Source organism: Triticum dicoccoides, chromosome 7A, assembly GCF_002162155.2.
Source record: "Triticum dicoccoides isolate Atlit2015 ecotype Zavitan chromosome 7A, WEW_v2.0, whole genome shotgun sequence".
In the NCBI taxonomy this organism is placed as follows: Eukaryota; Viridiplantae; Streptophyta; class Magnoliopsida; order Poales; family Poaceae; genus Triticum; species Triticum dicoccoides.
The window spans coordinates 458,524,132-458,543,112 of record NC_041392.1 but is presented as its reverse complement, the minus strand read 5'-3'; the positions used below and the strand labels follow the sequence as shown (position 1 = coordinate 458,543,112).

At 43.5% G+C, this 18,981-nt stretch overlaps 1 protein-coding gene across 1 annotated transcript; it reads right to left on the bottom strand.

Annotated features, from left to right (window-relative positions):
- Positions 1-283: 283 nt before the first annotated feature.
- On the bottom strand, positions 284-3,177 carry LOC119329976 (probable adenylate kinase 7, mitochondrial). Its single transcript, XM_037603084.1, has 4 exons — positions 2,706-3,177; positions 1,399-1,539; positions 998-1,249; positions 284-757 (listed from the first exon to the last, which is right to left on the bottom strand). The coding sequence occupies exons 1-4, from the start codon at positions 3,072-3,074 to the stop codon at positions 605-607; spliced, it is 915 nt and encodes a 304-aa protein (XP_037458981.1). The 5' UTR covers positions 3,075-3,177; the 3' UTR covers positions 284-604.
- Positions 3,178-18,981: the final 15,804 nt, after the last annotated feature.

Here is an 18,981-nt window from a genome sequence, read left to right as displayed (position 1 = left end):
TCTTCACATTTTGCAAAGAAACAAAAAAGCATCCAAATATCTTAACAGCGTGCACAACTAGGCCCATGCGGCTTCGACAACTGACACAGCACAGGATAAAGTCATACTTTGTGCAACAAACCTGCAGTTTCAAGGACATGGGACTATGAAACAGGGCATGGTATAATCAAAAAGGCAAGTGAGCGGTGGAGCTCCATAATAAGAGAAAAACTTATCAGGTTTGCCACTTACCTTTCCCTTACACCATCTTCGCAAGTTAAAAGCCCATAGCAGGATATGGCAGTTGCGCACAACATTTACGGTAACTTATATATTGATCAAAACTGGTACTCAAAACAACAGCACAGCGGAGCCTGGCACACCGCACACTTGCACTTGCAAGTTCAAAGCTCTCCGTTACAAACATATAAGCAAGCGGGTCTACAAAATCGCTTACGTTTTATCTATAACAATAAAGACCAGAGCCTTACATTATATCTATAACCGAAGACCAAAGCACCACAGCCGACTGACTCCTCAGCCAGAACTCACAAAACATAGAAACATACTACGTCTGTCGCAGGTGAGGATCACAATGTAGATCCTTAGACTCAATGGATGATAATTACACAGTGAGTTTGTGTGGTGTTGGGGATGGGTCTACATGCTGGAGGTGGAGGGCAGCCACGAGCCCCTGCCAGGTTTCACCAGGGCGAGCGGATGTCTTCAACTCCACAAGTTTCCTGTGCTTCTTGTAGTAATCTTCCAGCTGCTTGGTCTGCAAATTGAATGTTCCATATAATCATATTGCTATAGTTAACCATGTGTTCCCACTATCAGGTTCAGTTGTAACAGCATAAAACCCTCAATATGTTTCTTGTGTTTCAGATACCATAAAAAAATACTGGTTTTGGTTAGATAAAACTGAAATTCGTGTGGTCCCCTAAGTGCAAAGCAAAGCTGAGATCTATCATAACCAACCATAAATATTCAAAAAAAATGGCCAAGATGAAAATACCTGCTCAGCATAAGCACGCAGCTTCTCCATCCTTGGGTTTTCCAGGCCTATAACAGAAGCATGTTGTGCCTGAGCAGGCCATGTAGAGCTTCCAAGGGAGAGATTACGCTCCCTAGACACCAGACTGCTGACACCAAAATGCTGCCCACAGTGGGAACATATGTCACCTCCTGATCGCTTCTTCATGAAACAGTTATCAGCACATTTGAAGTTCAGAACCAAGTCGATGTCAACGATCTCATCAAGAATCTCCTAAAATATGAGAACAGTCAGAACACTGGAAGCATCTAAACATCAATGGACTATATTGTCTAGGCAGATTCCGTCTAGGCTAACTGGTTAAACACATGAAAACAGTAAGTGCTCTTTTGTCCAAGCATATAAGGTAACTGGGGACCTACAGCTTGCATACGGGTACGTGGGATTCCGTCAAGGATAAATCCAGTTTCACCCTTGCAGTATCCCTCCTCGAGACGCTTAGTCAGCAACCCAAATATGATATCCTCTGGCACAAGCTTCCCTTCATTCACCGAATTAGCAATCTGTCAATATGCAATGCAAAAACCATTTAGCACAACCGAATACCCACAAAATCACAACCAACTGCTGTAATTTTCAACATACTACTCGTAGTACAATAGTTATACAATAGTGTCCACTTATGAAACAGAAAAATAATGAGTGGATATTCCATTAGCGGCCTTGCAGCGCGACAAGCTCATGGCCGCGTGATTCCCTGGCACGATCGTGCATCGTGTCCATGACAGGGGCCAGGTTCACGTGGAAGGAAGAGCAGCCGGTGCGTTCCATGCCATCGTGCCGTAGCCGGCTCCTTTGTGATATGGTTCTCATTGTGTACGATTAAGAAACCCTACCAACTACTCTCCAGCTGTTCAAGAAAAGTAGAACAAGAGGGCCGGACAAATGCAGGGCAAAGTTGGAAGCATGTATATGCAGACGGCCGCCCTCCACAAGATGCCAGAATTGAATGTTCCAAACTTGCTTATGAAAACCCTCGCATGTGGAATTCCCGAATTGCCCCCACAGCACCATGTGAACATAAGCAAATGCAGGGCCAAGTGCAGGACGCGGAGAAAGACATGGCCGCCACACTCCTCTCCCAGCATCATACGGTCCAGTATATTAAGCATAAAAATATGGACGGAAATACTCATGTGATATTGTTTGAATGGTAGCCTTTAAATAAGGACCAGGAAATTGTGGCCAAGAAAATTTCTTTGATTTGTGTAATAACTCGTGGGAAATATGGGGAAAAGTTGGAAAACTTTGCTAGTCCAGCGAAAAGTTGTGGCCTTGGAGAACTTGGGGGAAAAAGATCACATGAGTCCGTGCATAAGTCACGAGAAATTTTGAGAAGCGCCCAAGAAATTGGGCACGAAGCGTAAAATTTGTCTGTGGGGAAATGGAGCGGCTTTTCATCAATTAGGCAAAGGATTCGTGGTGATGTTCCAAATTAACGAAGCCCCTTGAGATATCGCCAAAAATTAGTCAAAGCGAGAAAAATCTCCAGAATTTCTGGCGCCGATCCGACTCAAATGATCATGGTTAGTAACGCGGGGAGGACCCGTGGCCGCAAAATTGCTCGATGGGGAAAGGGATGGCAGCTCAGATTGCAACCAAATGCAGTAAAGGCATTCGAATACCCCGTATGAGAATCGGAGAATTCGGAGCGAGCACGAGGCCGGACCTTCTTGTAGAGCGAGGATGTGTGGCTGAGCTCCTGCCTGACGAGCGTGCCCATGGAGATGTACGGCACGGCGAGGACCTCGGCGAGGCGCGCGGCGTGGGCGTGCTTCTGCGGGCCGGGGCGGCCCATCACCACCCACTGCACGCCCCTGGGACCGCCGTCCGCCGGGCAAGACTCCGCAGCGGGCGCCGATGCGCGGGCGCGCTGCCGCCGCGCCTCCTCCTCCTCCTCCTCCCACTCGGTCCAGCACGCATCGTCCTCCGCCAGGGCGGCCGCCGATGCCGCGAGCCTGCGGTGGTGCGGCGCGGCCGGGGCCAGCGCGCGGGAGAAGGATCTGGCGGCGCCGGCGAGCCGCAGGAGGCCGGCCATTGGGGCGGCGGCGGCGGCGGCTAGGGTTTGCGCGGCGTAGGGTTTTTGGGGACGGGTCGGTGGTGGGGTGCGCGTGGGGAGATCGTGGGGCTGGAGATTCGGCCGCTCCTTTTCTTCGTTGAGACGGAGATTGCACGGAGCCGCTTCTCTTTTCTTTATGCTGGTGGCCTATGGAGCTGTGAAAGGGACAACGCTCACAAGCGGGATTTCTCTTCGATTTGCGTGGCCATCAAACCGTTACTTCGATAATCATGTAGAATTTCATACTCCTATTATGGATACATACATTTCGTTCGTGTCGACGATCAACCATTAAATTTTAGCTGGTCTTTTTCTATGGAGTACAAACATGAGAATTTAGAAAAAAAATCTCCAGCAAAACTGAGAATCGAGAATTTGTTCACAGTAATAGGACTATAGTAAGCTAAGACAATCCATAGTGGGGAGTAATTTAGACTAATAACATGTATATATTACTCCCTCTGTAAACTAATATAAGAGTGTTTAGATAACTAAAGTAGTGATCTAAATGCTCTTATATTAGTTTACGGAGGGAGTACTAGTCTATGTTACTACCTCTATAGCGGGGAGCCGGGGAGTAACACATGTGCGGCATCATGCAACTCTTTATTTATTAGGTTGTAGGCTTGTCTTGTCTTGATATGTATGATGTTACTCATAGTACGAGGGGGTGTTTGGTTCAGAAGTCTTAGGACTTTTTCTAGTCCCAGGGACTAATCAAAAAAGACTCTCCAGTAGAGTCTTTTTTCCAGTCTCTGTAGAAAAAGTCCCTCCCATTTGGTTCCTAGGGACTTTTCCTAGTATCTGGGACTAAAAAGTCTCTGAACCAAACACCCCCTGAGTAACTAGCTATGTTAATATATGCCTCTCTTTCATCATTAATTACTTGTCGTGTCATCTAATTTGTCTAGATAAGTGTGATGTTACCACCTATATTACTCCATCATGGATAGCCTAAAACTAATTTCGAAATATAGCCCGGGACATGAAAATTTAGTTGGTCATGGTCAACAATTTAGTGTTGCATTATTTCTTGTTGTCATAATCTTTTTTATTTTTTGCGGCTGAGTCAAAATCAACTTTCTTTTAAAATAAATACGTACCTCTCTTTATTAGCTTGTGAACAACTTGTGATGGTTGTTACATTTAGTTTTGAGGCAATGATAATTGGTACATAAAAATGGTCAAATGAGGGTCGGCTCGCTGAAGCCTCTTCAAACTAGGTAGTGCATGTAGAAAATCTGACCAACCTAGCTAACTCATGTAGTTTTTTTAGGCTGATCATAGTAGGGTGTAACTTATACTAGTGTCATGCATATGACACTATCCTAAATTACTATCTTTATAGTGTAAGGTAATATAGATTCTATTTGGTTCATAAGTCTTAGGATTTTTTTAGTCCCAACTAAAAAGTCGCTAGTCCCTAAAAAGTCTATACCTATTTGGTTCCTGAGACTAAACATGGACTAAAAGACCATGTTACAACTAAAAGTCTTAAAAAGACTCTCATTGAGGGTCTTCTTTCATAAATTCTAAATGCCCACTTTAAGTCCTTATAAGTCCCTCCTGTTTGGTTTAGATGGAACTAAAAGAGACTTTTTTAAATTCTGACATCAATAAGTCCCTGTAAACAAACACCCCCATAGTACTAATGTTATAGAGGACTTCATTTATTAGATTGTAGACTCATCTTGTCTTGAAAAGCGCTATGTTATATTAATGTATTATGTTACCACTTCTCATTAACTACATGCCATGTAAGCAAAATTTTCTTAAAGTATGCTTGTTACTGTTGGGGAACGTAGCAGAAATTCAAAAAATTTCCTACGTATCACCAAGATCTATCTATGGAGAGACCAGCAACGAGTAGAAGGAGAGTGCATCTACATACCCTTATAGATCGCTAAGCGGAAGCGTTCAAGTGAACGGGGTTGATGGAGTCGTACTCGTCGTGATTCAGATCACCGATGATCAAGTGCCGAACGGACGGCACCTCCGCGTTCAACACACGTACAGCCCGGTGACGTCTCCCACGCCTTGATCCAGCAAGGAGAGAGGGAGAGGTTGAGGAAGACTCCATCCAACAGCAGCATAACGGCGTGGTGGTGGTGGAGGAGCGTGGCAATCCCGCAGGGCTTCGCCAAGCACCATGGGAGAAGAGGAGGAGGGAGAGGGGCAGGGCTGCACCAACGAGAGATCAAATCGCGTGTTATGGGCAGCCCCTAGGCCTCATATATATAGGGGAAGGGGAGGGCTGCGCCCCCTTTAGGGTTTCCCACCCCAAGGGGCGGCGGCCAGCCTCCAGATGGCATCTGGTGCGGCGGCCAAGAGGGGGGGGAGGAGTCCATCCTGAGGTGCCTTCCCCCTTGAGGACTCTTCCCCCTAGGGTTCCCTAGGCGCATGGGCCTCTTGGGGCTGGTGCCCTTGGCCCATGTAGGCCAAGGCGCACCCCCTACAGCCCATGTGGCCCCCCGGGGCAGGTGGCCCCACCTGGTGGGCCCCCGGGACCCTTCCGGTGGTCCCGGTACAATACCGATGACCCCGAAACTTGTCCCGATGCCCGAAACAGGACTTCCTATATATAAATCTTTACCTCCGGACCATTCCGGAACTCCTCGTGACGTCCGGGATCTCATCCGGGACTCCGAACAACATTCGGTAACCACATACAAGCTTCCTTTATAACCCTAGCGTCATCGAACCTTAAGTGTGTAGACCCTACGGGTTCGGAAGACATGCAGACATGACCGAGACGTTCTCCGGTCAATAACCAACAGCAGGATCTGGATACCCATGTTGGCTCCCACATGTTCCACGATGATCTCATCGGATGAACCACGATGTCAAGGACTCAATCGATCCCGTATTCAATTCCCTTTGTCTAGCGGTATTTTACTTGCCCGAGATTCGATCGTCGGTATACCGATACCTTGTTCAATCTCGTTACCGGCAAGTCACTTTACTCGTTCCGTAACACATCATCCCGTGATCAACTCCTTGGTCACATTGCGCATATGATGATGTCCTACCGAGTGGGCCCAGAGATACCTCTCCGTTTACACGGAGTGACAAATCCCAGTCTCGATTCGCATAAAACAATAGATACTTTCGGAGATACCTGTAGTGCACCTTTATAGTCACCCAGTTACGTTGTGACGTTTGATACATCCAAAGCACTCCTACGGTATCCAGGAGTTACACGATCTCATGGTCAAAGGAAGAGATACTTGACATTGGCAAAGCTCTAGCAAACGAACTACACGATCTTTGTGCTATGCTTAGGATTGGGTCTTGTCCATCACATCATTCTCCTAATGATGTGATCCCGTTATCAACGACATCCAATGTCCATAGCCAGGAAACCATGACTATCTGTTGATCACAACGAGCTAGTCAACTAGAGGCTCACTAGGGACATATTGTGGTCTATGTATTCACACGTGTATTACGATTTCCGGATAATACAGTTATAGCATGAATAAAAGACAATTATCATGAACAAGGAAATATAATAATAACTAATTTATTATTGCCTCTAGGGCATATTTCCAACAGTCTCCCACTTGCACTAGAGTCAATAATCTAGTTCACATCGATATGTGATTAACACTCAAGGTCACATCCCCATGTGACTAACACCCAAAGAGTTTACTAGAGTCAATAATCTAGTTCACATTTACCATGTGATTAACACTCGATGAGTTCTGGGTTTGATCATGTTATGCTTGTGAGAGAGGTTATAGTCAACGGGTCTGAACCTTTCAGATCCGTGTGTGCTTTACAAATCTCTATGTCATCTCCTAGATGCAGCAACCACGTTCTATTTGGAGCTATTCCAAATAACTGTTCTACTTGGAGCTATTCTAAATTGTTGCTCCATTATACGTATCCGGTATCTCTACTCAGAGCTATCCGGATAGGTGTTAAGCTTGCATCGACGTAACCCTTTACGACGAACTCTTTTACCACCTCCATAATTGAGAAAATTCCTTAGTCCACTAGTTACTAAGGATAACTTTGACCGCTGTCCTGTGATCCATTCTTGGATCACTCTTGTACCCCTTGACTGACTCATGGTAAAGCACACTTCAGGTGCGGTACACAGCATAGCATACTGTAGAGCCTATGTCTTAAGCATAGGGGACGACCTTCGTTCCTTTCTCTCTATTCTGCCATGGTCGAGCTTTAAGTCTTAACTTCATACCTTACAACTCAGGCAAGAACTCCTTCTTTGACTGATCCATCTTGAACACCTTCAAGATCACGTCAAGGCATGTGCTCACGTCAAGATCACGTCGGTATACCGATACCTTGTTCAATCTCGTTACCGGCAAGTCTCTTTACTCGTTCCGTAACACATCATCCCGTGATCAACCCCTTGGTCACATTGTGCACATTATGATGATGTCCTACCGAGTGGGCCCAGAGATACCTCTCCGTTTACACGGAGTGACAAAATCCCAATCTCGATTCGTGCCAACCCAACAGACACTTTCAGAGATACCCGTAGTGTACCTTTATAGCCACCCAGTTACGTTGTGACGTTTGGCACACCCAAAGCACTCCTACGGTATCCGGGAGTTGCACAATCTCATGGTCTAAGGAAATGATACTTGACATTAGAAAAGCTTTAGCATACGAACTACATGATCTTGTGCTAGGCTTAGGATTGGGTCTTGTCCATCACATCATTCTCCTAATGATGTGATCCTGTTATCAACGACATCCAATGTCCATGGTCAGGAAACCGTAACCATCTATTGATCAACGAGCTAGTCAACTAGAGGCTTACTAGGGACATGGTGTTGTCTATGTATCCACACATGTATCTGAGTTTCCTATCAATACAATTCTAGCATGGATAATAAACGATTATCATGAACAAGGAAATATAATAATAATCAATTTATTATTGCCTCTAGGGCATATTTCCAACACGGGGCAGGTGGCCCCACCCGGTGGGCCCCCGGGACCCTTCCGGTGGTCCCGGTACAATACCGATGACCCCGAAACTTGTCCCGATGGCCGAAACAGGACTTCCTATATATAAATCTTTACCTCCGGACCATTCCGGAACTCCTCGTGACGTCCGGGATCTCATCCGGGACTCCGAACAACATTCGGTAACCACATACAAACTTCCTTTATAACCCTAGCGTCATCGAACCTTAAGTGTGTAGACCCTACGGGTTCGGGAGACATGTAGTCATGACCGAGATGTTCTCCGGTCAATAACCAACAGCGGGATCTGGATACCCATGTTGGCTCCCACATGTTCCACGATGATCTCATCGGATGAACCACGATGTCAAGGACTCAATCAATCCCGTATACAATTCCCTTTGTCTAGCGGTATTTTACTTGCCCGAGATTCGATCGTCGGTATACCGATACCTTGTTCAATCTCGTTACCGGCAAGTCTCTTTACTCGTTCCGTAACACATCATCCCGTGATCAACCCCTTGGTCACATTGTGCACATTATGATGATGTCCTACCGAGTGGGCCCAGAGATACCTCTCCGTTTACACGGAGTGACAAATCCTAGTCTCGATTCGTGCCAACCCAACAGACACTTTCGGAGATACCTGTAATGCACCTTTATAGCCACCCAGTTACGTTGTGACGTTTGGTACACCCAAAGCATTCCTACGGTATCCGGGAGTTGCACAATCTCATGGTCTAAGGAAAAGATACTTGACATTAGAAAAGCTTTAGCATACGAACTACACGATCTTTGTGCTAGGCTTAGGATTGGGTCTTGTCCATCACATCATTCTCCTAATGATGTGATCCCGTTATCAACGGCATCCAATGTCCATAGCCAGGAAACCATGACTATCTGTTGATCACAACGAGCTAGTCAACTAGAGGCTCACTAGGGACATATTGTGGTCTATGTATTCACACGTGTATTACGATTTCCGGATAATACAGTTATAGCATGAATAAAAGACAATTATCATGAACAAGGAAATATAATAATAATACTTTTATTATTGCCTCTAGGGCATATTTCCAATAGTCTCCCACTTGCACTAGAGTCAATAATCTAGTTCACATCGCCATGTGATTAACACTCACAGGTCACATCGCCATGTGACTAATACCCAAGAGTTTACTAGAGTCAGTAGTCTAGTTCACATCACTATGTGATTAACACTCAATGAGTTTTATGTTTGATCATGTTGCTTGTGAGAGAGGTTTTAGTCAATGGGTCTGAACCTTTCAGATCCATGTGTGCTTTACAAATCTCTATGTCATCTCCTAGATGCAGCTACCACGCTCTATTTGGAGCTATTCCAAACAACTGTTCTACTTGGAGCTATCCTAAATTATTGCTCCATTATATGTATCCGGTCTCTCTACTCAGAGCTATCCGGATAGGTGTCAAGCTTGCATCGTCGTAACTTTTACGACGAACTCTTTTACCACCTCCATAATCGAGAAAATTCCTTAGTCCACTAGTTACTAAGGATAACTTTGACCGCTGTCCTGTGATCCATTCTTGGATCACTCTTGTACCCCTTGACTGACTCATGGCAAGGCACACTTCAGGTGCGGTACACAGCATAGCATACTGAAGAGCCTACGTCTTAAGCATAGGGGACGACCTTCGTCCTTTCTCTCTATTCTGCCGTGGTCGAGCTTTAAGTCTTAACTTCGTACCTTACAACTCAGGCAAGAATTCCTTCTTTGACTGGTCCCTCTTGAACACCTTCAAGATCATGTCAAGGTATGTGCTCATTTGAAAGTATTATTAAGCATTTTGATCTAATCTTATAGATCTTGATGCTCAATGTTCAAGTAGCTTAATCCAGGCTTTCCATTGAAAAACACCTTTCAAATAACCCTATATGCTTTCTAGAAATTCTACATCATTTCTGATCAACAATATGTCAAGAACATATACTCATCAGAAATTCTATAGTGCTCCCACTCACTTCTTTGGAAATACAAGTTTCTTATAAACTTTGTGTAAATCCAAAATCTTTGATCATCTCATTAAAGCGTACATTCCAACTCTGAGATGCTTACTCCAGTCCTTAGAAGGATCGCTGGAGCTAGCATACCTTTTAGCATCCTTAGGATCGACAAAACTTTTCTGATTGTATTGCATACAACCTTTCCTTACAAAAACTAGTAAGGAAACTTGTCTTGACATCCATCTGCCAGATTTCATAAATGCAGCTAATGCTAACATGATTCCGACGGACTTTAAGCATCTCTACGAGTGAGAAAATCTCATCGTAGTCAACTCCTTGAACTTGTCGGAAAACACTTCGCCACAAGTCGAGCTTCATAGATGGTGACATTACCATCCACGTCTGTCTTCTTCTTAAAATATCCATTTATCTCAATGGATTGCCGATCATCGGGCAAGTCCATCAAAGTCCATGCTTTGTTCTGATATATGGATACTATCTCGGATTTCATGGCTTCTAACCATTTGTTAGAATTCGGGCCCACCATCGCTTCTCCATAGCTCGTAGGTTCATTGTTGTCTAGCAACATGACCTTCAAGACAGGATCACCTTACCACTCCGAAGTAGTACGTGTCCTTGTCGTCCTACGAGGTTCGGTAGTGACTTGATCCGAAGCTTCATGATCACTATCATAAGCTTCCACTTCAATTGGTGTAGGTGCCACAGGAACAACTTCCTGTGCCCTGCCACACACTAGTTGAAGAGACGGTTCAATAACCTCATCAAGTCTCCACCATCCTCCCACTCAACTCTTTCGAGAGAAACCTTTCCTCGAGAAAGGACCCGATTCAAGAAACAATCCATATTGCTTTCGGATCTGAATTAGGAGGTATACCCAACTGTTTTGGGTTTCCTATGAAGATGCATTTTATCCGCATTGGGTTCGAGCTTATCAACCTGAAACTTTTTCATATAAGCGTCGCAGCCCCAAACTTTTAAGAAACGACAACTTAGGTTTCTCTAAACCATAATTCATACGGTGTCATCTCAACGGAATTACGTGGTGCCCTATTTAAAGTGAATGTGGTTGTCTCTAATGCCTAACCCATGAACGATAGTGGTAATTCGATAAGAGACATCATGGTACGCACCATATCCAATAGGGTGCAACTATGATGTTCGGACACACCATCACACTATGGTGTTCCAGGCGGTATTAATTGCGAAACAATTTCCACAATGTCTTAATTGTGTGCCAAAACTCGTAACTCAGATATTCATCTCTATGATCATATCATAGACATTCTATCATCTTGTCACGAAGATCTTAAACTTCACTCTGAAATTACTTGAACCATTCAATAATTCAGACTTGTGTTTCATCAAGTAAATATTCTCAACATCTACTCAAATCATCCGTGAAGTAAGAACATAACGATATTCACTGCATGCCTCAGCACTCATTGGACTGCACACATCAAAATGTGTTGCTTCCAACAAGTTGCTATCTTGTTACATTTTACTGAAACCGAGGCTTTTCAGTCATCTTGCCTATGTGGTATGATTTGCATATCTCAAGTGATTCAAAATCAAGTGAGTTCAAACGGTCCATTTGCATGGAGTTTCTTCATGCATATATACCAATAGACATGGTTCGCATGTCTCAAACTTTTCAAAAATGAGTGAGTCCAAAGATCCATCAACATGGAGCTTCTTCATGCGTTTTATACCATTATGACTTACATGGCAGTGCCACAAGTAAGTGGTACTATCATTACTATCTTATATCTTTTGGCATGAAAATGTGTATCACTACGATCGAGATTCAATAAACCATTCAGGTTTAATACTAATCTTGATGGTAGAGGGAGCGTGCGATGTTTGATTATATCAAACTTGGAAACACTTCCAACACATATCGTCAGCTCACCTTTAGCTAGTCTCCGTTTTATTTCGTAGCTTTTATTTCGAGTTACTAACACTTAGCAACCGAACCGGTATCTAATACCCTGGTGCTACTAGGAGTACTAGTAAAGTACACATTAACATAATGTATATCCAATATACTTCTATCGACCTTGCCAGCCTTCTCATCTACCAAGTATCTAGGGTAATGCTGCTCCAGTGGTTGTTCCCCTTATTACAGAAGCACTTAGTCTCGGGTTTGGGTTCAACCTTGGGTTTCTTCACTTGAGCAGCAGCTGAATTGCCGTTTCATGAAGTATCCCTTTGTTCCCTTGCCCTTCTTGAAACTAGTGGTTTCACCAACCATCAATAATTGATGCTCCTTCTTGATTTCTACTTTCGCGGTGTCAAACATCGTGAATACCTCAAGGATCATCTAATTTATCCCTGATATGTTATAGTTCATCACGAAGCTCTAGCAGCTCGGTGGCAATGACTTTGGGGAAACATCACTATCTCATCTGGAAGATCAACTCCCACTTGATTCAAGTGATTGTTGCACTCAGACAATCTGAGCACAAGCTCAACGATTGAGCTTTTCTCCCTTAGTTTGCAGGCTAAGAAAATCGTCGGAGGTCTCATACCTCTTGACGTGGGCACGAGCCTGAAATCCCAATTTCAGCCCTCGAAACATCTCATATGTTTCGCGACGTTTCGAAAACGTCTTTGGTGCCTCTACTTAAACCATTTAACTGAACTATCACGTAGTTATCAAAAACGTGTATGTTCGATGTTCGAAACATCCACAAACGACGTTTGGGGTTTAGCACACTAAGCGGTGCATTAAGGACATAAGCTATCTACTGATCGCATAATCGCTACTGTCAACTTTCAACTATATTTTCTCTAGGAACATATCTAAAACAGTAGAACTAAAGCGCGAGCTACGACATAATTTGCAAAAAGGTCTTTTGACTATGTTCAAGATAATTAAGTTCATCTTATGAACTCCCACTTAGATAGACATCCCTCTGGTCATCTAAGTGATCACATGATCCGAGTCAACTAGGTCGTGTCCGATCATCACGTGAGACGGACTAGTTAACGTCGGTGAACATCTCCATGTTGATCGTATCTACTATACGACTCATGCTCGACCTTTCGGTCTCCGTGTTCCGAGGCCATGTCTACACATGCTAGGCTCGTCAAGTTAACCCTAAGTGTTTTCGCTGTGTAAAACTGTCTTACACCCGTTGTATGTGAACGTAAGAATCCATCACACCCGATCATCACGTGGTGCTTAGAAGCGACGAACTGTAGCAACGGTGCACAGTTAGGGGAGAACACTTCTTGAAATTTTGTAAGGGATCATCTTATTTACTACCGTCGTCCTAAGTAAACAAGATGCATAAACATGATAAACATCACATGCAATCAAATAGTGACATGATATGGCCAATATCATTTTGCTCCTTTTGATCTTCATCTTCGGGGCTCCATGATCATCATCGTCACCGGCACGACACCATGATCTCCATCATCATGATCTCCATCATCTTGTCTTCATGAAGTTGTCACGCCAACGACTACTTCTACTTCTATGGCTAACGCGTTTAGCAATAAAGTAAAGTAAGTTACAAGGCGTTCTTCAATGACACGCAGGTCATACAAAAAATAAAGACAACTCCTATGGCTCCTGCCGGTTGTCATACTCATCGACATGCAAGTCGTGAATCCTATTACAAGAACATGATCAATCTCATACATCACATATCATTCATCACATTCTTCTTGGCCATATCACATCACATAGCATACCCTGCAAAAACAAGTTAGACGTCCTCTAATTGTTGTTGCATGTTTTACGTGGCTGCTATGGGTTTCTAGCAAGAACGTTTCTTACCTACGCAAGACCACAACGTGATATGCCAATTGCTATTTACCCTTCATAAGGACCCTTTTCATCGAATCCGTTCCGACTAAAGTGGGAGAGACTGGCACCCGCTAGCCACCTTATGCACCAAGTGCATGTCAATCGGTGGAACCTGTCTCACGTAAGAGTACGTGTAAGGTCGGTCCGGGCCGCTTCATCCCACAATACCGTCGAAACAAGATTGGACTAGTAACGGTAAGCATATTGAACAAAATCAACGCCCACAACTACTTTGTGTTCTACTCGTGCAAAGAATCTACGCAATAGACCTAGCTCATGATGCCACTGTTGGGGAACGTAGCAGAAATTCAAAAAAATTCCTACGTATCACCAAGATCTATCTATGGAGAGACCAGCAACGAGTAGAAGGAGAGTGCATCTACATACCCTTGTAGATCGCTAAGCGGAAGCGTTCAAGTGAACGGGGTTGATGGAGTCGTACTCGTCGTGATTCAGATCACCGATGATCAAGTGCCGAACGGACGACACCTCCGCGTTCAACACACGTACAGCCCGGTGACGTCTCCCACGCCTTGATCCAGCAAGGAGAGAGGGAGAGGTTGAGGAAGACTCCATCCAACAGCAGCATAACGGCGTGGTGGTAGTGGAGGAGCGTGGCAATCCCGCAGGGCTTCGCCAAGCACCATGGGAGAAGAGGAGGAGGGAGAGGGGCAGGGCTGCACCAACGAGAGATCAAATCGCGTGTTATGGGCAGCCCCTAGGCCTCATATATATAGGGGAAGGGGAGGGCTGCGCCCCCTTTAGGGTTTCCCACCCCAAGGGGCGGCGGCCAGCCTCCAGATGGCATCTGGTGCGGCGGCCAAGAGGGGGGGGAGGAGTCCATCCTCCCCAAGGCACCTCGGAGGTGCCTTCCCCCTTGAGGACTCTTCCCTCTAGGGTTCCCTAGGCGCATGGGCCTCTTGGGGCTGGTGCCCTTGGCCCATGTAGGCCAAGGCGCACCCCCTACAGCCCATGTGGCCCCCCGGGGCAGGTGGCCCCACCCGGTGGGCCCCCGGGACCCTTCCGGTGGTCCCGGTACAATACCGATGACCCCGAAACTTGTCCCGATGCCCGAAACAGGACTTCCTATATATAAATCTTTACCTCCGGACCATTCCGGAACTCCTCGTGACATCCGGGATCTCATCCGGGACTCCGAACAACATTCGGTAACTATATACAAGCTTCCTTTATAACCCTAGCGTCATCGAACCTTAAGTGTGTAGACCCTACGGGTTCGGGAGACATGCAGACATGACCGAGACGTTCTCCGGTCAATAACCAACAGCGGGATCTTGATACCCATGTTGGCTCCCACATGTTCCACGATGATCTCATCGGATGAACCACGATGTCAAGGACTCAATCGATCCCGTATTCAATTCCCTTTGTCTAGCGGTATTTTACTTGCCCGAGATTCGATCGTCGGTATACCGATACCTTGTTCAATCTCGTTACCGGCAAGTCACTTTACTCATTCCGTAACACATCATCCCGTGATCAACTCCTTGGTCACATTGCGCATATGATGATGTCCTACCGAGTGGGCCCAGAGATACCTCTCCGTTTACACGGAGTGACAAATCCCAGTCTCGATTCGCATAAAACAATAGATACTTTCGGAGATACCTGTAGTGCACCTTTATAGTCACCCAGTTACGTTGTGACGTTTGATACACCCAAAGCACTCCTACGGTATCCAGGAGTTACACGATCTCATGGTCAAAGGAAGAGATACTTGACATTGGCAAAGCTCTAGCAAACGAACTACACGATCTTTGTGCTATGCTTAGGATTGGGTCTTGTCCATCACATCATTCTCCTAATGATGTGATCCCGTTATCAACGACATCCAATGTCCATAGCCAGGAAACCATGACTATCTGTTGATCACAACGAGCTAGTCAACTAGAGGCTCACTAGGGACATATTGTGGTCTATGTATTCACACGTGTATTACGATTTCCGGATAATACAGTTATAGCATGAATAAAAGACAATTATCATGAACAAGGAAATATAATAATAATACTTTTATTATTGCCTCTAGGGCATATTTCCAACAGTTACTAGCTAAGTTACTCCCACCATGACTAGTCTTCGAAAAAAAGCTAACTCACGTGGTATCAATTTTGCTTCTCTATTAAAATATTCAAACCTAGTTTGTGGTTGAAGACCACTGCAGCTACCCCAAATGATCTGCCATCGGCATTCATGGTTTAGACAACCATCACATTGAAATTCATAGGCAGAGCTCATGGGTAGGCGGTCCAGTTCGAGCGTTACACATCTCAATTTTCTTTATTTTCCTTTCTCTCTTGTTTTTTAGCAGGTGTAGCAAAAAAATGATTTGCTAGATTTTTTATTGGTTAAAAATATGGAAATTGCAAAACAAAAATTATACTAAAAAATAAATTTTCATTGTGAATTTTAATAACATTGATGAATTTAAAATATTTTAAATTTGGAAACCATTCGTGCTTTAAAAAATATATTTGTGAATATTCAAATATCAATGAATTTAGAATCAAGTATGATTAAGTGTTTCTCATATTTTGAGAAAAGTTCATGTATTCTAGTCATGAATTTTAAAAAATATTCTCATGGTCCACCATAATAATGTTTACGGCAAGATAATGAGATAGCTCCATGTGCTCTTATATACTTTTTGTATAATGATCTATCTAGGAGAAATACCAAAGTATTTCAAAGGAGGATTACCTAGCCTTAGGCATGGCTCTGCCGTACAATAAACTAGCCTAAGTGAAGTCTATATAGTTCCACTGCAACTGTTAACTATGAGACTTGGCTAATTTTCAAAAGTGTCCGTACACAAGAAATATTCATCGATATAAAAATGTTTGTGGATACGAAAAGTTCAAGAAGTTGAGAAAGGTTCTCTTATGCTAAAAAAATAGTTGTGTATTTCAATAAATTTTCTCAGATTACAATAATGTTTATGTATTCCAAAAATATCATGATTTAAAAAATGTTGAAATAAAAAATAAATAAAGAACCAAAGCAAAGGAAAACTGGAATAAAGAAACCCAATACAAGACCGTTAGAAAAACCAACTAAAACGGTAACTAAACAAAAGAAAAATAAAAAGCCAAGCCCTCGTGTATATATATACCCTGCTTATAAAGGAGAGGAAGGCGGTGCAAACGAGCCGTGTTCAAAAAAACAAAAACTAAAAAACGAGCCGGTCCAGCTTGCACCCCTTGTGCGTTGCGCGCCGATCTGACGCAGGGAACCTCAAACAGGGCGCTTGCTGCGTCCAAAAGTAGCGGGGCGAACCAGAGTCCCAACTGCGCCTACCCACTAGCGGTTGTAGCGATGTACTGCAGCAAACGCATTGTAGGGAATGCACAGTAGCAAAGTTGCACCTTCTGAATTGTTTGATTTTTTAAATACATTTTTTTAAATAAGATATATTAAACAGTTGAAAAACACATAAAAATGTGAGATCCCGATCGTTTTTTGAAATTTATGAACTTTATTAGGGAAAACACGTAAAACAAGTCAAAACGTGAGTTTTTTTAAAAAATTCCACATTTTCTAAAACTTCCAAACAAATCTTGAAGATATTGAACATTTTTTTAAAGAGTAACATTTTTTGTAAACATGACAATTTTCTTTGAATTTGGAGCAATTTTCGAACAAATTTTGAAAAAGTGAACACAAATTTGGAATTATGATCATTTTGTGGGAACAGAGAACAGTTTTTAAAATTCTACTTTTTTTAAGATTCTGAGCATTTTTTGAAATTGTGAATTTATGGGAAAAATAAACAAAAAATGAAAGGTAAAGAAGGGGAAAGATACATAAAAAACAAAAGAAACAAGAAAACTAGTAAAAAGAAAGCAATAGGTAAAAGGTTCAGGAACCTTCTAGAAGGTTCAGGAACCTTTTTTATAACAGGAGGAAACCATACATAAATCCTAGCGCTAGCTAATGGGTCAACCCTCCTAGTTGCTTGCTTGGTCATCCCTTTGACGCAAAATGTGCCGAAGAGGAGGATATTCCCTGAAATAGGGTGTTCCTTGCTGACGAAATTCCCTATAAGGGCTCATTTGGTTGCAGGGTTTCCCGAGGGATCCCTACCTTTTTCTAGTGCCTGAAAGCCACGTGGAATCTCTGGCTAGGGAGAACCAGCGCCACATTTGGATTACCCGATCCACAGGGCGGGCTGGCCCGAACCCTCCTCTTTTCCCGGGTAGAAGTTCCATGCTTGTGCACTCGTGGAAATTCTCCTCATATCGTCTCCCTCGCGAAGCTGCTACTCGCAGCTCATCCTCGCAAAGCTGCGGCTCCCCTCGCCTGGACCACACCCCACCCCACCCTCCTGACTGGACCACCAAATGGCCATTCAAAACAGGAGAACTCCACCCGTGGAAGCCCATGTGTTGTTGAAATTTCCCTCTCGGGGTTTACTGCCCTGGGTTGTCTCCCCGTAGCCACCAAACAAAGCCTAAGTCGGACAGTTTGACAAACTGACGAGATGGGTTGGACGACTTTACAACAACGAGCCAACCGGTGTTTCGAACCTTCTAGAAGGTTTTCAGGACCATTTCCTTTTTGTTTTGTTTTGTTTTTTTGTCTTTTCTCCTTTATTTTTGGTTTTAATTTTTTTAGAGTTTAAAAAAGTTTGTGTTTTTAAATTTGAGTCGGAATTTCTTAAAATGGTCCTATTTTTGAAAAATGAGTACAGATTGAATAAATGTTCGGGGATTTCAGAAAAATATTGGTGTTTCAAAATTTGGTTCGGATTAAAAAACAGATTCAAAAAGCGTTCACATTTTTCAGAAAGTGTTGGAAAAAAATAAAAATGCTAGTATTTGCAAAATTTGTTTAGAACTCAACAAATGTTTCTTTAAAAAAATCATGGATTCCAAAAAATGTATGTGATTTTCCAAAATGTTAGAGAATTTTAAAAAAAATTCAAGTTTTTTTAGAAAAATGTTTACAATTTGAAAAGTTTCGGCGTTTCAAGAACATTATTGTTTTTAAACGCTTCAAATTTTGTAAATACTTCAAATATGTCGCTCCTAGTAGTTCTTACAACTCCATGTTATTTATTGGTGATTGAGGTTCATTATTTCCAGTTTATAGACATGTGCAAA

Coding starts and splice junctions, on each gene's coding strand:
- LOC119329976 (XM_037603084.1), bottom strand. CDS start 3,074: ATGGCCGGCCTCCTGCGGCTCGCCGGCGCCGCCAGATCCTTCTCCCGC. Junction 1,540..2,705: donor CATCCTCGCTCTACAAGAAG/GTCCGGCCTCGT, acceptor GCATATTGACAG/ATTGCTAATTCGGTGAATGA. Junction 1,250..1,398: donor CACGTACCCGTATGCAAGCT/GTAGGTCCCCAG, acceptor CTCATATTTTAG/GAGATTCTTGATGAGATCGT.